Source organism: Neopelma chrysocephalum, unplaced genomic scaffold (assembly GCF_003984885.1).
Source record: "Neopelma chrysocephalum unplaced genomic scaffold, ASM398488v2 Primary Assembly neopelma1_128, whole genome shotgun sequence".
Taxonomy (NCBI): Eukaryota; Metazoa; Chordata; class Aves; order Passeriformes; family Pipridae; genus Neopelma; species Neopelma chrysocephalum.
Window position 1 is genome coordinate 454,694 of NW_020897790.1, and position 18,803 is coordinate 473,496.

The window sequence follows — 18,803 nt, forward strand, 5'->3', positions numbered from 1 at the left end:
ACTGAAGTTTTGCAGAACTTCATTTGCCCATTAACCCCATCACAAGTTGAAAAGCTTAATTTTTTAACTCATACATAAGAATTGGTCAGAATACTGAAGATGGAGTGGGGGATTATAAATATATTCCAGATAGGTTGACAAATTCTGGTTCTTTGTGGCAAAATAATATTCAATGTCACACAGGCAGATTTTGTGAAATCACAGAAAGCCAGTCAAAGCCTCTGCTCTCTCCTAGTCACACATCTTCTGGAAGAGAGGATTTTAAAGCTGGAAGGGCTGACAGGGAGGGAGCAATCCTGAACTGAAAGCCAGCTCTCAAACCTCCCAATTCCTTATGGAGCAGAGCTCTCCTGCCCACACCTCTGGCTATAATTACACAGAGTACAACCTGAGTGTGATACCCTTATAAAAACCACACAGCCCGACATTACAGACACTGATTTTCAGGGAAAAACAGAGCAAACAGGCAGCTTAGGAGGGTTAATTTTGACTGTCACACCACAGAACTGGTTTGCAAACATGAGAGTCTCACCTGTGCTTTCCTGTCGCCATTCAGGGAGGGGAAGAGTTTCCTGCAAGGCCCAAACACAGGCCCTCAGAAACTGCCACAGAATTATTTCATTATGGATCCATCCCCCTCAGTATTTCCCTTTTTTTCATATAGACTCTTACACAACGAGGCACTTTTTTTTCCTTTCCACCTCCCCAGATTCCTACGAGCGCGCCAGCCTTGCCTGCACCTCGCACAGATGTGTTATGAATATAACTCACACTGTTTCCACGCAGGATATTTTGATCACTCCCCTCTCCTTTTCCCCATCTCGATCCCGTCCAAAATAGCACAGAGTCATAATCATAAATTCTCCTGTTCTGACCTGAAAAAGCTGTGACTAAGGAGAGGAAGTTTTGCCGGCAAGGTTCATCCCTGCTGCTTGCCATGGGAGGTGAGGTCTGCTGGAGGCATCTTCCATAGGGAATTAGTACTTCTTTCTGCCCAGAACCGACCTTCTCCCTCCTGACACTCAAGGCCATTCAGATAAAACCATAAATGTCCACCTCTTATGTTAAAATTAATTTGAATACATCTGAACATTATTGCTAGAACCTCACCACAATGCGTGAATATCCAAAATGCCATTTAGTTGTGGAATGACACTTCACGAAGCACTTCGTGCCCCTTCAGTAGCACACTCTCTCTATGAAGCTGCTCCTCGAATCCAAGGAATTTCTTTGTGAGAGGAGAGCTGCCAACTTTCCCTCTTTGGCAAGCAGGGTCCCATTCTTGCGCCTCTCTCCATTTCCTGCACAGTGTTGCTTTAACGAGCCCTTCAGTCTGGTGAAAAGCTAACAGAGATGGTGAAAAAACCCCATAATAATAAAAAAAGAGATGAACCTGAGAGGGGAGAAGATTTAGGAAGAATTTTCCATGGAATATACAATGGGTCTGACTAGAAATGACAAAAAGAGGTAGTCCTCCTCCTCAAAAGGAGGGAAAACAACCCGAGGGTTTAGTTTTAGACACATAAAAGGACCTCTCAAGCTAATCAATAAATTTAATGACTTAGACTTACAAGGAAGAACTGCTTAGTCAAATATTGTTTGTGTTGCAGGAGTGCAGGAATACTGTAGAAAATAGCAGTGAGACAGCACAAGGCACCAAAATAAATGAAGAGTATGGTTTGTAGAACTGTCATCCAAAAATGCAGCCTTCAGCTTGGATTCAATCCCTAACTAACACAAAGGTGAGCTTATCCCAACCCTGGATCCCAGTTTGATAGTGTGGTTGCAGTAGCTGGATCCCCAAAGTGATGTGAGAGTGACAATCAAAGGTGGGAGAAAAGCTGTCCAAAATTAAGAAACAACAGACCCAACCAATACAAGAGAAGAGCTGAAGCAGCAGGACAGCAAATAATCCCAATTTAAAAAGTCCATCCAAGCATTAGTCATGGATAATAAGCCCCTCTTTCTTGCCACATGGAATTTCAGCCGTTTTTCAAAATTCCACTGGCATAAATATAAAGGAAAAGCTCCAACTATAAACTGTCACTGAATGCTGTTGAACTTGGGTTCCTGCTTTTTTTTCCATGAATGCACTGTAAGTCAGCATTCCAAGAGCAACAAACGTCCCAAACCCGAGATATTTCCCAACAGTCCATGGACCATGAGAGTGTCCAAGATAAGGGCACAAATATGCACGAGGCCATTCTCCTCAGATCCCACATCCACAGGGGAAGGGGTCCCCAAAACCCCAGGCTGATCTGCACCAAGGGGGTCTCGGGCTGGGACAACAAACAGCTTCAGTAACCCACCCAGAGCACAGAGATCACTGTATCGCTGTACCGAAAATCCTGAAAAAAACATGGAAGATTCAAGTCCTTAGTGACATGGAGCATCTGCTTGGGATGTGGGAGGTTTAATTTGGATTGAAGCTCTGCCACTGTGGAGCAGCCTTTTCCAAACCTTGGGCATCAGCTTACCCACTTTATTCAGGGTAATAGCCTCCAGTGTCTTTGAATATCCCACTCAAGCTGTAGATACTATCACCATCCCCAGTAAACCTTCACAGAAGGTGCTAAAAGCAGCTTATTATGTCCCAGGTACCTGAAGGTTTTACAGATGCTCTTGTTGTCCAACTCTGCTCTTCCAAGGGAAATCACCCGAGGGAACCCACTGTCCAGCAGCACAGCTGAAAACTGCCTTTCCCTGCTTTGGAAAACCAGCTGCTGCCTCAGTTTCCCTGGCATCAGAGCCAGAACCCTGTCTTTTACCTGTGCAAGTGCCTCACTACCCTCACTGTAAACCTGCACATGGATTGCAAACCACAGAGTTCTATGGAGATACTGGCAGCTGGGACACCTGTGCACGGTGTCATCACCTGTGAGCCTCAGAAAAGGGATGTTAAGTTCAACACAGGGACTTCTCTCTCTTTAAAGACATGTAAAGCCTTATTTCTTAAAGACTTTAAAAAGGGAGCCAGGGCAGCTGGAGGCAGAGGACGCTGGGTTTCCACGGAGTGTTACATCTGAGGAACAGCTGTGAGTCAACCTGCGTGGCAAAGGTTCAAGGATACAAGTGCTCAGCTTTCAATCCCACAGATACAGGCAAGGAATGACCTGCAGGAGAGACACTGCTGGCTTGTCTCCATCGCTTCCTCCCACAAATGCCACGAGTTTCTTCTTTACACAGGAACAAACATCCTAAATCAGTGGTATTAAAGGGCCTGATCAAGAAACAGGCATTTGGGGTTTAATGCCTATCAAATTTCTTTCACTATCAGCAATTCTAAGTGAGCCAGGAGATGGAGAGAGAACACATCTGCTCACTGCAGTGCTGGTGAGACGTTCCTAATAACGATGCAGATGTTTCCAAATGGAAGTGGATGGGATGCCCAGATGGCTTTCATTGTCCTATTTTTCCAAGCAGCCCAGCAAACTTCAGATGTAAAAAAATAAATATGAATGATGAGTCTGTCTCGCCAGCAAAAATAAAGAGCATGTTTGACAAAAGAGCAAACGAAGCAGATCTGAGGAGGTCAGAACCTCATCAGCCTTCCTCCAACTAAGCCAGTGTCTAATGAGCCCCTAAACCATGGCAAAGTGCTGCACGAGCCCTCAAAGACCAGATCCTTTTAATTGATTTATCTCCCCCTGTGTTCCCTCTTAAAGAAGACTGTAAACTAAAGGAAGACTGCTTTTTACTTCTAGTAGTAAATGTTCTCGGCACCAGAAACTTGGAAGCTTTGAAGTGCTGGAAGTAATGAAAATATATTGTTACTTATTCTTGGCAGGGAAAACTCTGCAAACTGATTAAGAAAAAGGGCTTGAAATAAATCAAGAATCAACCCCGTGAAAGCAAACTGAGAAATACCATTAAAATACCAAAGCACAAGCCTAAATGCATCTGTTTGCAAATTCACTTGTAATCAGGGATAAAAAGAACATGGAGTTGGCTGTGGAAGAACCTGAGCAGAACCCAGGGATATGGAAGTGCAGTTTCAAGGACTGTTCAGGACTGTACAGGTTCTATTTAGAACAGTTACCAAAATGAATTATATGGTCCGTGGATACTCTCTGCCTGTTGGTTAAAACTGAGAATGGCAAAATTAAAAAAATTAGGAAATAAATTATCTTGTGAACTGGTTATCTGTTGCTGTCACAGACCTAAGGAATCCAGGGCTTTTACTGAAATTAGTTATATCATCTGTGATGGTATCAGTTATGTTTTCCTCATAAGCCACAGAGCATTACGAGTTACCCTTTCACTCTAAGATATTTTCAAAACAGCTTTTGCCACAGATGAAATGAAAGCAAGAGATATACTTGGAATTGCTCTCAGTCTAGATGTACCAGCTGAATTTTCCATGTCCAACAAGATGATTTCTAGGTTAAGTTTGAGATATTTGTGCTATGTTGTGAAGAAACATGGAAGATCAGAACTCATTTTTGCCGTGAGTTGGCTCTGAGCTTCCTTTCTGCTCTAAGTGAAAAAACCCCACAGAGAATCTTTATCATCAAATCAAAGATACTCAAAGCCAAATGAAAATCTACACCCAGAAATGGAAAAAGCAGAAGGCACTACTTTGTAGCTGGACACAGTTAGGGAGTCCAAAACCTAAGTGAAAACGGGTAAACGATTACAACATTAATTCTGCCATGAAAGGGAGGAAACACACCCAAAGCCTTGAGGCCCAGAGGCTTCATGAGCTGCTGGAGGGCAGGGACCAGCCACAGTCACTGACTCTCACTTCTCTACACCACTAACAGAGTTACTGCTACCTCTTACCTTAATACCTCTGACAGATTTATGGTCGAGCAGAGAAAAGCACAACTGCTATTTCTCCTGGAAATTGTGACTTTATGTTCCCTGGAACTACTAGTGAAGAGAACTGGAACGGCAGAGCAGAGCTCTCCATTAAGGAAGCACAAATTTCCTAGGATGGCCTTGTATCACCTGTCACTGTTTCCAGAAGAGACTGAAAAAGCTCAGTTTACAGTGTGTTTAAACCTGTTGCACTTGATGTTTTTAGCACCTGAAAGGTTTGTTATTATTAGGATTTTGCACAAGATGATCAGTGTATTTAGAAGTTTTCATTTTAATTTACAATAATCAGGTGGTGCTGATTTATTATTTGATGTCTGTAGGATTACAGAACGCAATTATTTGGCAAACAAATTGTTCTTTAAACTCTGTGATCGAGATTATGACTACAATATATATTCATTTCACACAAAAAGAGCCCTTGTTAATGATTTCCCACGTTCTCACACCCCATCATTCCCTGTCCTCCAAGGAGGATGCGAGTGCCCGAGTCCAGCTTTCTCCAGGTGTCCAGATCTGCTGTCAGGCAGGAATATGGGGTTTCTTGGCACCTGACAGACAGTGCCCCTTGCAAGAACAAGAGGAAGGGCAAACCTATTCCCTGCAGGCATGTCACTAACTGTTGGGAGGCAGCAGCCTGCTTGTTATCTGAGTGGAGAGTTAAGACACCGAAGGAGACACCAGAGAGGCACTCAAGCCCTTACTGGCATCCCTCCTACAGGTATGTGCTCAAACTTTTCCAGGGAATGTTTAAAAACAGGCCCTGCCAGTCATGCTGCAAAGGAAGATGCACCAGTGAAACGCTTCCCTTGGCTACTCCTACGGTCTGAGCCAGCAAAGCTCTTCATCCCTCACTGGGTTCTCTTCCCAAACCACACGGTATTTGCTGGAATCCAACCCAGATTTCCCACAGGTCAGCCTCTCACTGTCACCCTGCAGGAGAAGCCAGCTTCCCTGAGACTTCAGTTCCCTCTTTTCCAACTCAAACTGCAAGCTCAGACTTGTGTGACTTTTAATAACCTCCAGAACTCAAATTATCTCGCCGATCCTGTCCCATGTTATTGGAATACTCCAAAGAATGATTAGACAAGGCATTCTGACAACCTCCCCCCCCCCCTCCCCATTTTCTTAGCAAACAACAGCTGGGTCATGCTGTTACTCTGTGGTGTTTTACTATTGCGTTGTGGAAAGATTTATGCGCTTGTGTAACCCAGAAATGGGTCTGAAGAAACTCGGTCCATGGGGAGCAACGTGAACTCCGAGGATGATGTTCTCACGTTAGTCATTCCCATCCGCATTCCTGGCAGCTCCAGCTGCCCAGTTCTGGGTCATCCCACGTCAGACAAACCAGATAAGTTTACTTCTCATTTACACCATGTTTTGGAGGATGCAGTGAGCAATACATGTGGTACAGCAGGAGCTTCTCCACAGGACCCCACCAAAAGGAGGAGCACAGCATCCAAACTGCTCATTTAAAGCACATCAGATCCATCTTCCTTTTCTGTCATAAATCAGGGATGCCTGCATCTCATCCAGATATTTTCAAAGATATGACTGAATTAAATTGCCTGTAGTTTTGATCCTTACCTGTTTCTAAAATCTTTCTAAAAATACACTGAGCACCAAACCCATTAAAAAACAGGTATCTCTCAGTGGGGAAAAATGCCAAAACTGTAGTAAATTCAGGGGTAGAAAGTCCAGCAAGAGCCACAGGGTATGGAGATTACTATTTGATGTTAGGACACAAACTGCTACATTTTAATTCATTTTCCCATCAGAGACATAGAATAAAAAGCCAAAAGTAGAACAGACTGATTAAACAAGGCTCTTCCCTTTCCGTGGAAGAGTCTCTCAGTGCTGTCATTTCGGTCCTAAATTTGTACGATGCTCATGTAAAACACATAAACAAGGCTCAGCCCCCGCAAGCTGTGGGAGGATTCATTTCCTTCAGTTCCGGACCTCTAATTCACATAAACTCACCCTGATAAGGCAGTCTCTTCTGCTTCCCATTCCCATGTTCCCAGACAGGGATGTTCTGGTACATACATCCTGGTACATACCCCATTTTACACCACCCTGGTCCCTTGGCCAAATTCAGAGCACTTTTAACCACCTCAGGTGCACCTTTCTAATCAAATTCAGCAGTAGAAATGAGTCAGTTCTCACCCAAGTGAGGGAACTCAGTCCCACATGGATCACCCAAAAGGTGACCCTCTCCTTGACATGTCTTCACTTCTCCAAGAACATCATCTCTAAACCAAAAAGGCTTCTTCATGTGGGAACAGCTGCTTTCACAGTATTTAAAAACCTCTGCTGCCTGTTATCACCACTGTTCCTTCAAAGTTTTCTTCTTCCTATGCAATTTAGGGGCACAGGGAGTTTTCACTGGAAAACTGTACGAGCCCTGGAATGGCCTCAAGTTGCATGTACTGACCTGTCTCCAGTTTTTCAATTTTCCCTTCATACAGATTCTTCTGTGTGTTTTACTACTCTGGCATTGGGTGCCTGCAGTTGGAATGAAGCCTTTATCCTGGTTTTATTTAAGAATCATTTTCCTTTGTTATTGCCAAGAAGAGAAGACGACTTAAGCAGATGGATGTCCCCACTGCCATCATCGGGCCGTAAGAGCAACCTCCCCGACACAGACACAGCACATCACTCACTTCACACTTCTGATCCATTCCTGCTCCAATTTCTTTCTTAAAAAAAAAAAATTACAAGCTTTTCCTCAGCTATGAAGTCTGGGTTTGCTTTTCCTTCCTAAATACATCCATCACCAACGCTCCTTCTCCTTTGTACCGTGCCGTGCTGTTCCTGTTCTATTTTGCTGACTACTTTTCCCTTGATTAAGCAAACTGTTACCTGAAAAAAAAAGAATTAAAAATCCCATCCCACAAACCAATATTCAATCAAGAACTTGAGAGAATCCAATTAAGTTTCAATTTTATAGAAGAGGGCTAAATTAAAAGCAAAAGCTCCAGCAGCTCTGGATAAGAGGCAGGATGTCTTTAGATAATCCAGGTTACTGCCATCAACAGAAGTTATTTGAAGGGCCTTTCTTGGGTGACTACAAGAGAGCTGGAGAGAGACTTTTGATTAGATATTGGGAAGGAATTTTTTCCTGTGAGGGTGGGGAGGCCCTGGCACAGGTTGCCCAGAGAAGCTGTGGCTGCCCCTCCCCTGGAATTGTCCAAGGCCAGCTTGGACAGCACTTGAAGCAACCTGGGAAGTGTCCCTGCCCATGGCAGGGGGGGAAATGAGATGAACTTTGAGGTGCCTTCAGACCCAAACAACTCTTTGACTCTGTGATGACACAAGAATGCCCGGACTGAACAGAGGATGTTACACAATGTGGTGTGCTCGGTCCCCACAGAAATCATTTCCATCTTTCCCATTATTCCTGATTGCACAGGCTCATGTGGTGGGCTGGGCAGTATCTAAAATATCCTCCACCAGAACACAGGTCATGAGAAATTCTGCTGAGAAAGAGTTCAGACACCCTCCGGCACGACGGCACCCCTGAGAACCACTAACGTGCCTGGGGAAGTGCCGAGGGAGGTCTCCCGAGCAGGCAATAGTCTTCCCATTCTTCTACCTTCTATTCCAGGGTTTCATTCCCAGGCAACCAGGAGCAATTCCCAAATCATTTCTTCCTCCTACATGTTTCCCACCTGGGACAAAGACGCTCGAAGCCAGTGCCATGGCAACCCCATCGGACACACAAGCACTTTGGTTCTTTGGGGAAAATGAAAGTTCTGAAAGGAAGCTGGGAGATAAAGGCTCCTGTTCCTTGTTTCCCACTGTTAGTTAGTAATTACAAAAATACTTTCATCTCAAGTGCTCTCTGGGTGACTAGGTTGCCATTTAAAAAATAGTGTGATATGAAGAGGAGGATGAAATGGGAAAGCTGTGAGTACATTACCAGGCTGTGTAACCTCCACACTCAAGGTTGGTTGTCATCATTCTACCACAGGAAAAGAAAGCGCATGGAAAAAATCACAGAAGAATGAACAGGAGGAAGGATAAATCGAATTCTCAGTGATCAGCTTGAGCAGAATATGATCCAAACCCCGCCTCGTCATCCCACCGACATCAACTTGAGTCTTCCCACCGACTCCAGAGGACTTGGATCAGGCTTTTACGTTTCTGAAACACAGTTTGGATTTTATTTTACCACACTCCTGAGCCTGACTCAGTAGAACTTGCACAGAAGGCCTCCTGGGTGCAAATCTGATTGTAAATTCCACAGCCCTTTGCCTGTTTCTGTTGTTTCTTGGATGCTTTCAAGGAATAAGGTTAACGATCACACATCTTGGTGATGTTTCTCAGCTTATTAACAAAGAGCAGCTTCTTTTCATCCTGCCCAGACAGAATGATATCATTGATGTTCTTTCAAACCCTCCCAAAATCAGGCTTTTCCTGAGAGAAGGTCTTTCCATTCCTAAATGAAAAGCTGTTTTGGTGAGAAAATCCTGAAGATTTATTTAAATAATGTTTTAACATGACAGCCTCACACATTGTTATATTTTTTTTCTGTCTGCATAGCTTGCTTGCTCTCTGACTCTCAGACATGGAATCTTTGATCTTCATTTCTTTTTGCCCTTAAGAGTAACTATTTTTTGCTTTAATGGACATTATTTGGTAACAACACTCACAACATGAACACTGACCATGAGTACCTGCAGTACTCAACTCAAACGAGAAGCACAGATGTTCGGTGTCTTTAGGATCAAGACTTAAATGACTGGGGAAGTCGAGTTTACAAATGTCATCCCAGGGCAATCCGACATGGAAAAGCTGTCAGGAGACTGTCGGGTGTATTTACACCCGTGGAGAACTCTAGACATTGTCCTGCTCTGTAACAGGATTCCCAGACCAGACCTAACCAGATGCTCATCCCAGATGTTTAAAAACAAATGTCCAGTGTCTCATCCTACCACATTTCAGAGTTTTCTCAATAGCTGGGATTTCCCAGGGGACCCCTTGGCTTCCATCCCGCAGAAGAGGAAGAGCTTCCTCTGTCCAGAGGAACCAACCTGAGCTCAGCACTTCAAACCAGCAAACAGACCCACCCTGTGTGATGGAGGTCACAGGGACCAAGAAGGACTTGGGGTTCATAAAATGATTGGAACAATCAGTGGTCAAGACCTACTGTTTCCCTGCACTGCCCCACTTGGCAGATCAGATTCCAAGGAATACAGTCAAACAAGACCCTCTGAATTATCAGTCAGATTACCCATGACATATAAATAGTCAATCCTGCCACCAGTCTGTCAGAATATGGAAAATTATCCACATTTCCCTGATATCACAGACTGAGAGGAGAGGCATTTTATAAGCATAAAAGATATAAAACTATCCACTTTTCCCTGGTATCAAAACAACCCCCAAGTAGCCAGGGCCACTTATATGCAGGAGATCCTATTCACACCAGAATGATTGAAAAGAGTGAGCTATAAAAAGGCAATAATTAATGAAGGGGTCCTTTAAGGAGCACGAGTAGGGTGTGCACACACACTGGGAACAATTCCCCACAGGAATGGGGCAGGATTTCCAGTCTGATTTCTGGAGTGTCTCATATAAGGCACTTCTAAAGAAACCAATCTCTACACAAAGTAAATTATGAAACCAATATATGCAATATGCTGCTGTCATTTCCTAAAGAGGCTATCCAGAGACATGGATACCAGGGCACAGGGTGCTGTTTTGGGGTGAAGGCTGAACCCACACCATCCAGTAGCTTGAGGAATCCCATTATCTTCCCCAGAACCCCACATTTCTGGTTCCCAGCTAAGAAAGCTCACTTACACTTCACCCCAAAGAACAGCCATAAATAAAGAGACAAGGATAGATCCTAAGTGTGCTGACTTCCACAAGAACACAGTATATGAACCAATTCATGTCCCTTGCACTGTGATCATGGCTAAAACCTTGTTCTCAGGTTTTCCACTTAAAACTCCTACGCTCACTCCGTCCCACTGTTTGAACAATGTCCAACCAATTCCCAAATGCTATAATATCCTGCAGGAATTCCAGATGTCCTGTCAGACTGAAAGCTCTTCCACATAGCTGGAGTTGGAAGCTTTCCTATTAGGAAAGTGGCTTTTTGTAGGGAGAATAGGCTGCAGCGTGTCTCGTGTCACCGTGGAGGAAAGGCTTTCACACAGCATTTCCCAGCTTTTGTAACCTCTTCAGTGACAACGACAGCTTTAAGTACTTTTTTATCTTAATGACTGTTTTGTTGAGTCATCTGTCATCTGTTGCTGAGAACTTGGATTTTTGTCTGTGCTGGCTGAACTCCCAAACCACCAGCAGACCGTTCTCTGTGTCACTGCCTCCGGCCCGGGCACAGAGACGGGAGCAGAGCCAGAGAAGAACGAGGAAGATGTCCATGGCATTGATATGCTGCTGACAACTCCACCACTGCAAACATTTCCTCAGGCTCCACAGGCTTGGACAGCTTGCTATAACCTTGGTCATGGAATAGTTTAGGTTGGAAAAGCCCTCCAACATCACTGAGTCCAAATGTTCCCCCAGCAATGGCAAGGCCACCACTAAACCATGTCCCCAAGTACCACATCTTCATGACTTTTAAATCCCTCCAGGGACAGTGACTCCACCGCTGCTCTGGGCAGCCCAATCCATGAAGAAATTTTTCCTAATATCCAACCTAAACCTCCCCTGACACAACTTGAGGCCAGTTCCTCTATACATGTCACTTGTTACCTGGGAGAAGGGACCAAATCCCACCTGGCTCCAATGTCCATTCAGGGAGTTTTGACTTCCTTTCTGAGAAGGTCTCCCCTGAACCTCCTCTTCTCTGGGCTAAACCCCCCCAGATGCACGAGCTAAATTGGAATAACCTTGCTGGGGCACCAAAAGCCAAGTAGTTCTAGTTCTGTGTGTTGCATGTTATTGTTCTTTATTTCCCAAACCCTTTCAAGTTCCATCAACATGTGAACACAACACATGAACAGGAATTTGAGAAGCTGAGAGATGCTGAAAAACAGGCAGAGCACTGACAGGGAGCGGAGCTGCTCTTTTATCCTCAGCCCAGAGGCTCAAAATCCTCAGTCCCCCCCTATGCAACGCCTTGACTTGTAAGGGTTTGTGCAAAATTAAAAAAAACATACAAGCAAAGGGATTAAACTACACAATAATTATTCTCAGACACAATAATTACTCTCAGATGGACCAACCGCATTATCTTCAAGGCAGAGGGAAATCCTTGGATGTGACAAAATATATCCGCCCCACACAAGCGCCTTCAGACCGCTTGAACTGCAACCGGTAGGAGGAGGAAAACAGTAAATTGGCACAACTTCACTGTTACTCGGAAACAAACAGGACACAAACTTTAAACAGCAGTTGTGTGGCCTCTTTCCAAAGCTTCCATAGGCTGGAGTCACCCGGAACAGATCTGCAAAGAACCCCCACAGGGTACTGTACCTTCTGTGTGGATGTCGGGGAGTGTGTCAGGCGGGTGCTGCGCTACCGCCGACCGCCGGTACACCATGTGGATCCTTCCCTTCTCCTCTTCCATTTGCTTTCCTCTTTCCAAGGGCTCAATGAAGTATTCATCCTCATCAGTTCTTATCATTCCAGCCTAGTGAGGAAGAGAGAAAGCACGTCCAAGTCACTGGAGAGCCTAAAGAGGCTCAACAAGCAAATATCAAGGGGGTGCAAAGTATAAAACACTTGGAATATTACTGTAACCAACAGATTTCTTTTTCCCCTGCCCCAAATTTCATCAATAAAAAGAGCTTGAAATTTTCCAAGTGAATGGAGGGAGAGAGAGGGGCAGAAGCAGGTCCCGCATTTTTAAGTGAATCTTCCCTGTAAACTGTACTGCCAACCAAGCATTTCCTTCCCCCCAGGCAGGTGCTCAGAGCACGTACTTTTCAAGGCTCCCTTGGAGAAAAAGCTGTGGTGGATTTTCAAGAAAGAACTATGTAGTGGAAATTTTTTAATTTTTTTCCACAAAAACACATTGATGGAGCAATCCAGGAAAGCACAGTCTGCAATCTTGGAATGCTATTAATTTTACTGCTTTCTTCTTCTAAATTAAGGACGTTCAGAATTTCCACCCGCTGAAGGAAGCAGGGTGGAATCTGTGCTGCTGTGGAGTTCTCCAGAGCTGTCCTCTGTATTCTGGGAAAATGGGAAGACAACGGGACCACCAAAATCCAAAAGCAGCCTTTGGGGCACAGTGGCTGGAATAAACCTGCCTGTTCCCAGAACCATCTCAGCCCTGAGGCTGGGGGAAGTGGATTAACTTTCTGGCTTTCCTACAAACTCTCTTCTCCCAGGGGAGAACCCAGAAAAAAACCTGCCCAAGGTCCAGTCAGCACCCCATGTGCACCCACCTTGCTCCCCAACATCTATGTTTGTCTTTAAATGACTCCTGAACATTAACATTAACCTTTCATCCCAGCATCTCTTTCCATCCTTCTTGATCCAGTAGCAAACCGAGGGGATTCTGTGGAATTAAAGCGATGCAGGAGCAAGTGCTGCTGGAGTTCATAATAAAAGGTAACTGGGAGCAAGGCCAAACCCAGCCTGGCCCAGACAGCCCACCTAGGAGGACCTCCCAGAGGACATTGTGCCTTGCATCCTTTACTGGACAGTCCACGGATAAAACAAAACCTGGGAAAATGCATGTAGTTGGGTTTTTTCCCATGCAAAAGACACAGACAAGAATAAGGGAATTAGCAACAATATAAAGCCTTGAGAAAATAACCTACAAGGGCAGGTTACACTAAGGAATCACTTCCCCAGCCAAAATCAACAGCATTTAAGGGGGAACATGATTCCCTATAAATATGCATGGGGTGGTTGCTGGAAAAGAGGAAAGAGCCCTTCATTCAGGGAGCACAATGGAGAGCTGTGGAGTGGCCATTAATGGCCACATTTAACTTTGGTGTTACACATTGGGGTGGGATTTCCAGAAGTATTTTAGGAAGTCAAACACCCTGTTTGTAGTGGTTTGCAGTAAGGGAGAGGCAGTTAATTCCCAGGCGAGTTTTGGAAAGGCCACCCTCAGTGTCAGGAAGTGAAAGGGTTTGTTCAGCAGTCACACTGTTGGCCATTATCAAGTGCTGCTAAATCTGATGTTACCTGAGCGTTACCTGTGAGTAGGAAAGGCCTTGGGTTCTGCTCCCAGTCTCCATCCCAAACTCTGCTGGTATCTGTATTCTGAACTCCTGATGTTCTTTTAAGACACAGGATCTCCCACAGAGAAGATAATGCTATAAATTATGTTTTTAATTCTGCTGAGTGCCTTTGTGCCACAAAGAAACAGTTTTTCAAACACTGATGTGATCCTCCAGGGAACTGAGGCATTAATTAGCAGCTATTTCTCCTAAGTCAGCTCTGAACAGCGAGAGAACTTGAACTGTAAAGCTGCTTTAAGCAAATCAGAAACCCAATATGGAAATATTTGCCAACTTCATTCTTTTCCTGGAAATTCAAGATCCACAGAGCTTTCCTGTGCATCCCCCTACAAGAATCTTCATTTCTATTGCAGGCACCTTTTCTCTATCTCGGGATCCACACCCCTTCTGTCCCACACAGTAATGTGGAAACACCACGTGCTGGGTCTTGGCTGGGAAGATTTGAAACAGGGCAGATAAGGAGCTTAAAAAATTGAAGTTTAACATCACATTCAAGGCTCTACATTCACGTCCAAGCAGAGCAGGCTGTCAACAAGGTGGAAGCAGATTAATAAGCAGGCTGAGTTTGCTCAGCAGCAGGAGGCTGGCTATAGGAAGCTGGGCTGCACTGGTCATCCATGGCAAGAAAGGAGCAAGAAAAAAATCAGGAATGAGCACAGGGATCCGAGGATGCCAAAATCCCCTTCCCTCTGGAAGGAAGTTCCAACTTGGGGCCCTTCAGTCACACACAAGTGCAAATATGGAGTAATAAAGCCAGGTTGTGCTGTTGGATTCCACTTGGAAGGGAAGCATGGCAAGAGCACAGCTCTCACCAGAGCACACATGAAGCAGGCACGTGTGAGAGTCAGGGTTAGAAGGGATATTGAAGACCTATCTTGTTCCACCCCCCTGCCATGGGCAGGGACACCTTCCACCCTCCCAGGTTGCTCTAAGCCCCGTCCAACCTGGTCTTGGACACTTCCAGGGATGGGGCAGCCACAGCTTCTCTGGGCAACCTGTGCCAGGGCCTCCCCACTCTTAGAGTAAACAATTTCTTCCTAACATCTAATCTAAACCTTCCCTCCTTGAGCTTAAGGTCATTCCAACTAAATTTCCCTTCTATGAAAATTAAACCCTAAACACATTCAAAATTAAAAGCAGAAATATGTATCTGAAATACATATGGAATATCAGCACTACCCCACTCCCCTCTCAGACCCAGGACACGGGAACCAGTTCCCACTCTGGGCTGCACATCAATCGTAGTGAAATCCCGAACAAGGGTCTCCGCACATGGAAAGTTCAGCTCAGGAAGTTCCGTGTGCCATCCCACGTCATTCCAGCCAGCATCATCCTTGATTTCCCCTTCCACCAACGCCAGGACTGCAGCGAAGAGCTCAGCAGTCAAACCACCACAAGGCTCTGCCTCCTGGAAAACGCTTCCCTCTCACCATTCTATCGATGGCATCGGAAAACATTTCCAGGGCTCTTCCTCCACTCCTCATCCCTCCCTTTTTCCCCGCTGGACAATCACAGGTAGCTGACAGCTCTATCCTGCCCCATACTAAATAGAAGCCCTATTGAAAAGCATCAAGAGCTCTGTGTTCCCTCAGTTTAATATCCCAGCCCTGGCCAAGCAGACACTGCCTCCTGCCAAGACAAACACCTGGGCCGTGGAATGGGGAGGGGGCAGGTCCTGGAGACAGCCCTCCAGTCTAAACTTCTTAAGGAGTCCAGAGAAACATGCTTTTATAAAAGAGGTGCTGCCTCGTCTGAAAACACGGATTCAGCCCCCAAACACTGCTACCTTTCACCCTCTCTGTTGGCTTAAGGTGGGTTCAGGCCGGTGACTGTGCAGAACCTGCGTCACACCTACCTGCTGCTCCGCTTCCCAATCCAAAGGAGAAAAGCTTTTGGAGTCGCACCAAACACTGGTTGATTGATTGGAAGAAAAGCAAAGAGAGAAGCTTCGCCCACAGCACATTTCCCTTTGCCTGCCTCCCCCAAAACTGAGCCACGGTGGGTGGACACGGCTCCTAAGTTTGTGTAGCTCCAGGGTTATACCCTCAATTCCTTGGGTGGATATTATTTCTCGTGCCTCGTGGGATCCATATTTTGACAAGAATCAACTGATTCTCTGGGTTTCTTTTCAAAAATATTCTAGAAGCTTCTGAAGTTGTAGAGTTTGCCTACGATGCTCCTCTTCAGTTCATGCCAGGGCCTCACCACCCTCACAGGGAAGAATTTCCCCCTTGTCCTGTCACTCCAGGCCCTTGTCCCAGGTCCCACACTCCGGCAGGTAAAGGGACCCAGGCTCTGCTAGAAGGGAAGGGAAGGGGAAGGGAAGGCAAAAGGCATCCAAAAGGACATACTTCCCTCCTTCCACATCTTCTGCATGTTAAAGTATTTATGGCCTCAACATACTTGGCATACAAAAAAATACTACACGTTAGAGGAATGCTGGAAAAAAGTAATATGGCAGCGCTCTGCACAGTTTGGAGAAACAGATGTTATGGATCCAGTTGCTGGGTGCCTACAGAGGAGGTTTGCAGATGGAATTCCTCCTCCCCCACGGATGGGTCTTCAGTTGCCATGGAGGTGTCCAGGGCTCGGGGCAGACACCATGGTTTTGGGGTAAAACATCCCCATTTACTGACCCTCCAGCTCCAGCACCCTTGGAGTGATTCCCAGAGGAGCGAGCAGGAATTCCACAGCTCATCTTCCCTCTCTGGAAGATCTGGTGCGATATGAAATCCGTGTTTTATCACGTTTTATCCTGGCAATGCATCCCAGAACTAAAGCAAGAGCTCCTCAATCATTTTAGGCTCCATTCTTGAAGGGTGTTGAACACAGCACAGAGGATTGGGATTTTTCTTACAAATTAAAAACATGAAACCCATTTCTGAGTCCAATGAAATATTCAAAGAGGAAACACCACTCAGGCCTCGCAGCCACCTGAATTACTCACACAGCACCAGCTTCTGACCAATCACCTAATACCAGATTTTTAAATCAAAAATCTTCTGCAGCTGTGAAGAAAAAAAAAAAATCTTATTTGTTCAACCAAATACCAGCATGAAGATTCAGAAACAGGATGAAAACATAGGAATGTTTAATATCCTCTTCCAAACTATGGGCACAATCTAGGAAGGAGCAGATAAGACAAACTCATACTAAAATACTGAATCTCATCTGCCCAGAGGAATCAAAGCCTCTCAACACACTCATTGTTGTATCACTTTACGAAGCAAAAGACATTTGGGAGAGCCACCAAATTAACCAAAATTCTGTTGAATTTTGCACAGAAAGAAAAAAAAAAAAAAGACATTGCAGCATATTACTGGGTCACTGCACTGGGCTGAAATGAGTCTTTTTAGCCTCCTCTATGAACATCCGTAAGAAAATTCCTTTATGCTGAAATTTCTCATGCTTGGTTTTGATCCAAACATAGGGTTTCTTTCTTTCCCTTTCATAAAGTCTAAGAAAACTCAGTGGAAGTCCTTAAGAGTTATATGAAAGCAGAGAGAAAAAACAAACTTTGCTTTTATGTGGAAAAATATGTCTCTATTTTTTGTTCTTGGAAAACCTACCGGGATTCATTTTAACAGCCACGCAGAGCTGGCAGGCCAAGTGCTTTGTCCTTAAAGAAGGAATAGGAGTTTAAAATATCAGTTATTAAAGAGTAAAAAAATATGCATGGAACATGCTCAGAGAAGTCAAGCTCCCTGATCCCAGGATATCTCTGCAGAAACATTTACTGAGCACACCGTTTGTCTCTGTAGCAGATACAGCAGGGCTTTGCTAGGAACTATTTCATGGTGAAATGGCACAGGGGACAGCAGAAATCACTTACAGGGCTGCCAGTGCTGTGGTAAACCTTGTGTTTTCCCAGCTCCTGCAGTCGTGGGATGACACCAGTCATAGATTCCTCTAAAAAGTGGAAAGGAAAACACAAAAGCGAGGACATCTGATACCCTCCGAAGAGGGGAAAATGAGAACTGAATGCTCCAAAACTACAAAGCAAATCAAATCGTGCCAAAGTATGAAGATCTCATGATCTGGAGGTCACCAGCACTGTGTCCACTGTGGCACACTAAAGAACCATGGATTTATCTGCTGCCTTTCCAAGGTAACAGAAAAATCAGTCCAAATTACGTGCGAGAAAGGCTCATCTCCTCAGATACAAGTCAGAGAAGGAGAGAAAACTGATGTAATTTCCTTGGAATGGAAATACTCTGTGGATCAAAAGCTAGGAAGCACCCAAGCCTGTAGTATTTACATCAAACTCCTTTGAAATTGGTTCTATATTCTTGTGCAAAAAAACCCAACAAGAAAAAAAAAACCAAACAAACAAAAAACCAAACAAAACCAAAAACACACACACAAAAAACCCAAAAACAAAACCAAAACCAAAAAAAAACAACTATGGTAAAATCTCTCACAGGAAAATGAAAAGTAGTTTCACACATTTGATCAGGTATAAAAGAAAAAAACAACAAGTGACAGTGGGATTTGTATGAAGTTGGGAAGTTAATCTACTGTTGTGTGGTTGTAGTTTATGAAAGCTCTCAGTCAAGCTGCAGAAGCACTCAATGAAAACGAAGTATCTGTTTAAAATAGAAGTCAAAGCAAAGATCTTTTTAAGGGGAACAACAGTGCTGCAGCTTTTGCCACCATTTCAAGAAGCTCCTGATGAAACACGAGGGCAGGAGATGGAACCAACGAGTTTTTCTTTCCCTGCCTCTTTCAGAGCCTGGATCGGAGTGCAGTGGTTACAGCATGACCCTCCCAAACAAACTAGGAAGAGGTAAGAGCAGATAAACCCTTTTTCTC

At 44.6% G+C, this 18,803-nt stretch overlaps 1 protein-coding gene across 12 annotated transcripts in view; it reads right to left on the reverse strand.

Moving 5' to 3' along the window:
• ADAMTS3 (ADAM metallopeptidase with thrombospondin type 1 motif 3) overlaps positions 1-18,803 on the reverse strand; it is a 98,484-nt gene that overhangs the window by 24,842 nt on the left and 54,839 nt on the right. For all 12 annotated transcript variants that reach the window (XM_027698438.1, XM_027698440.1, XM_027698435.1 and 9 more), the window contains one exon: positions 12,268-12,424. In XM_027698438.1, coding sequence (XP_027554239.1) covers positions 12,268-12,424 — 157 coding nt within the window. The remainder of the gene's footprint in view (positions 1-12,267; positions 12,425-18,803) is intronic.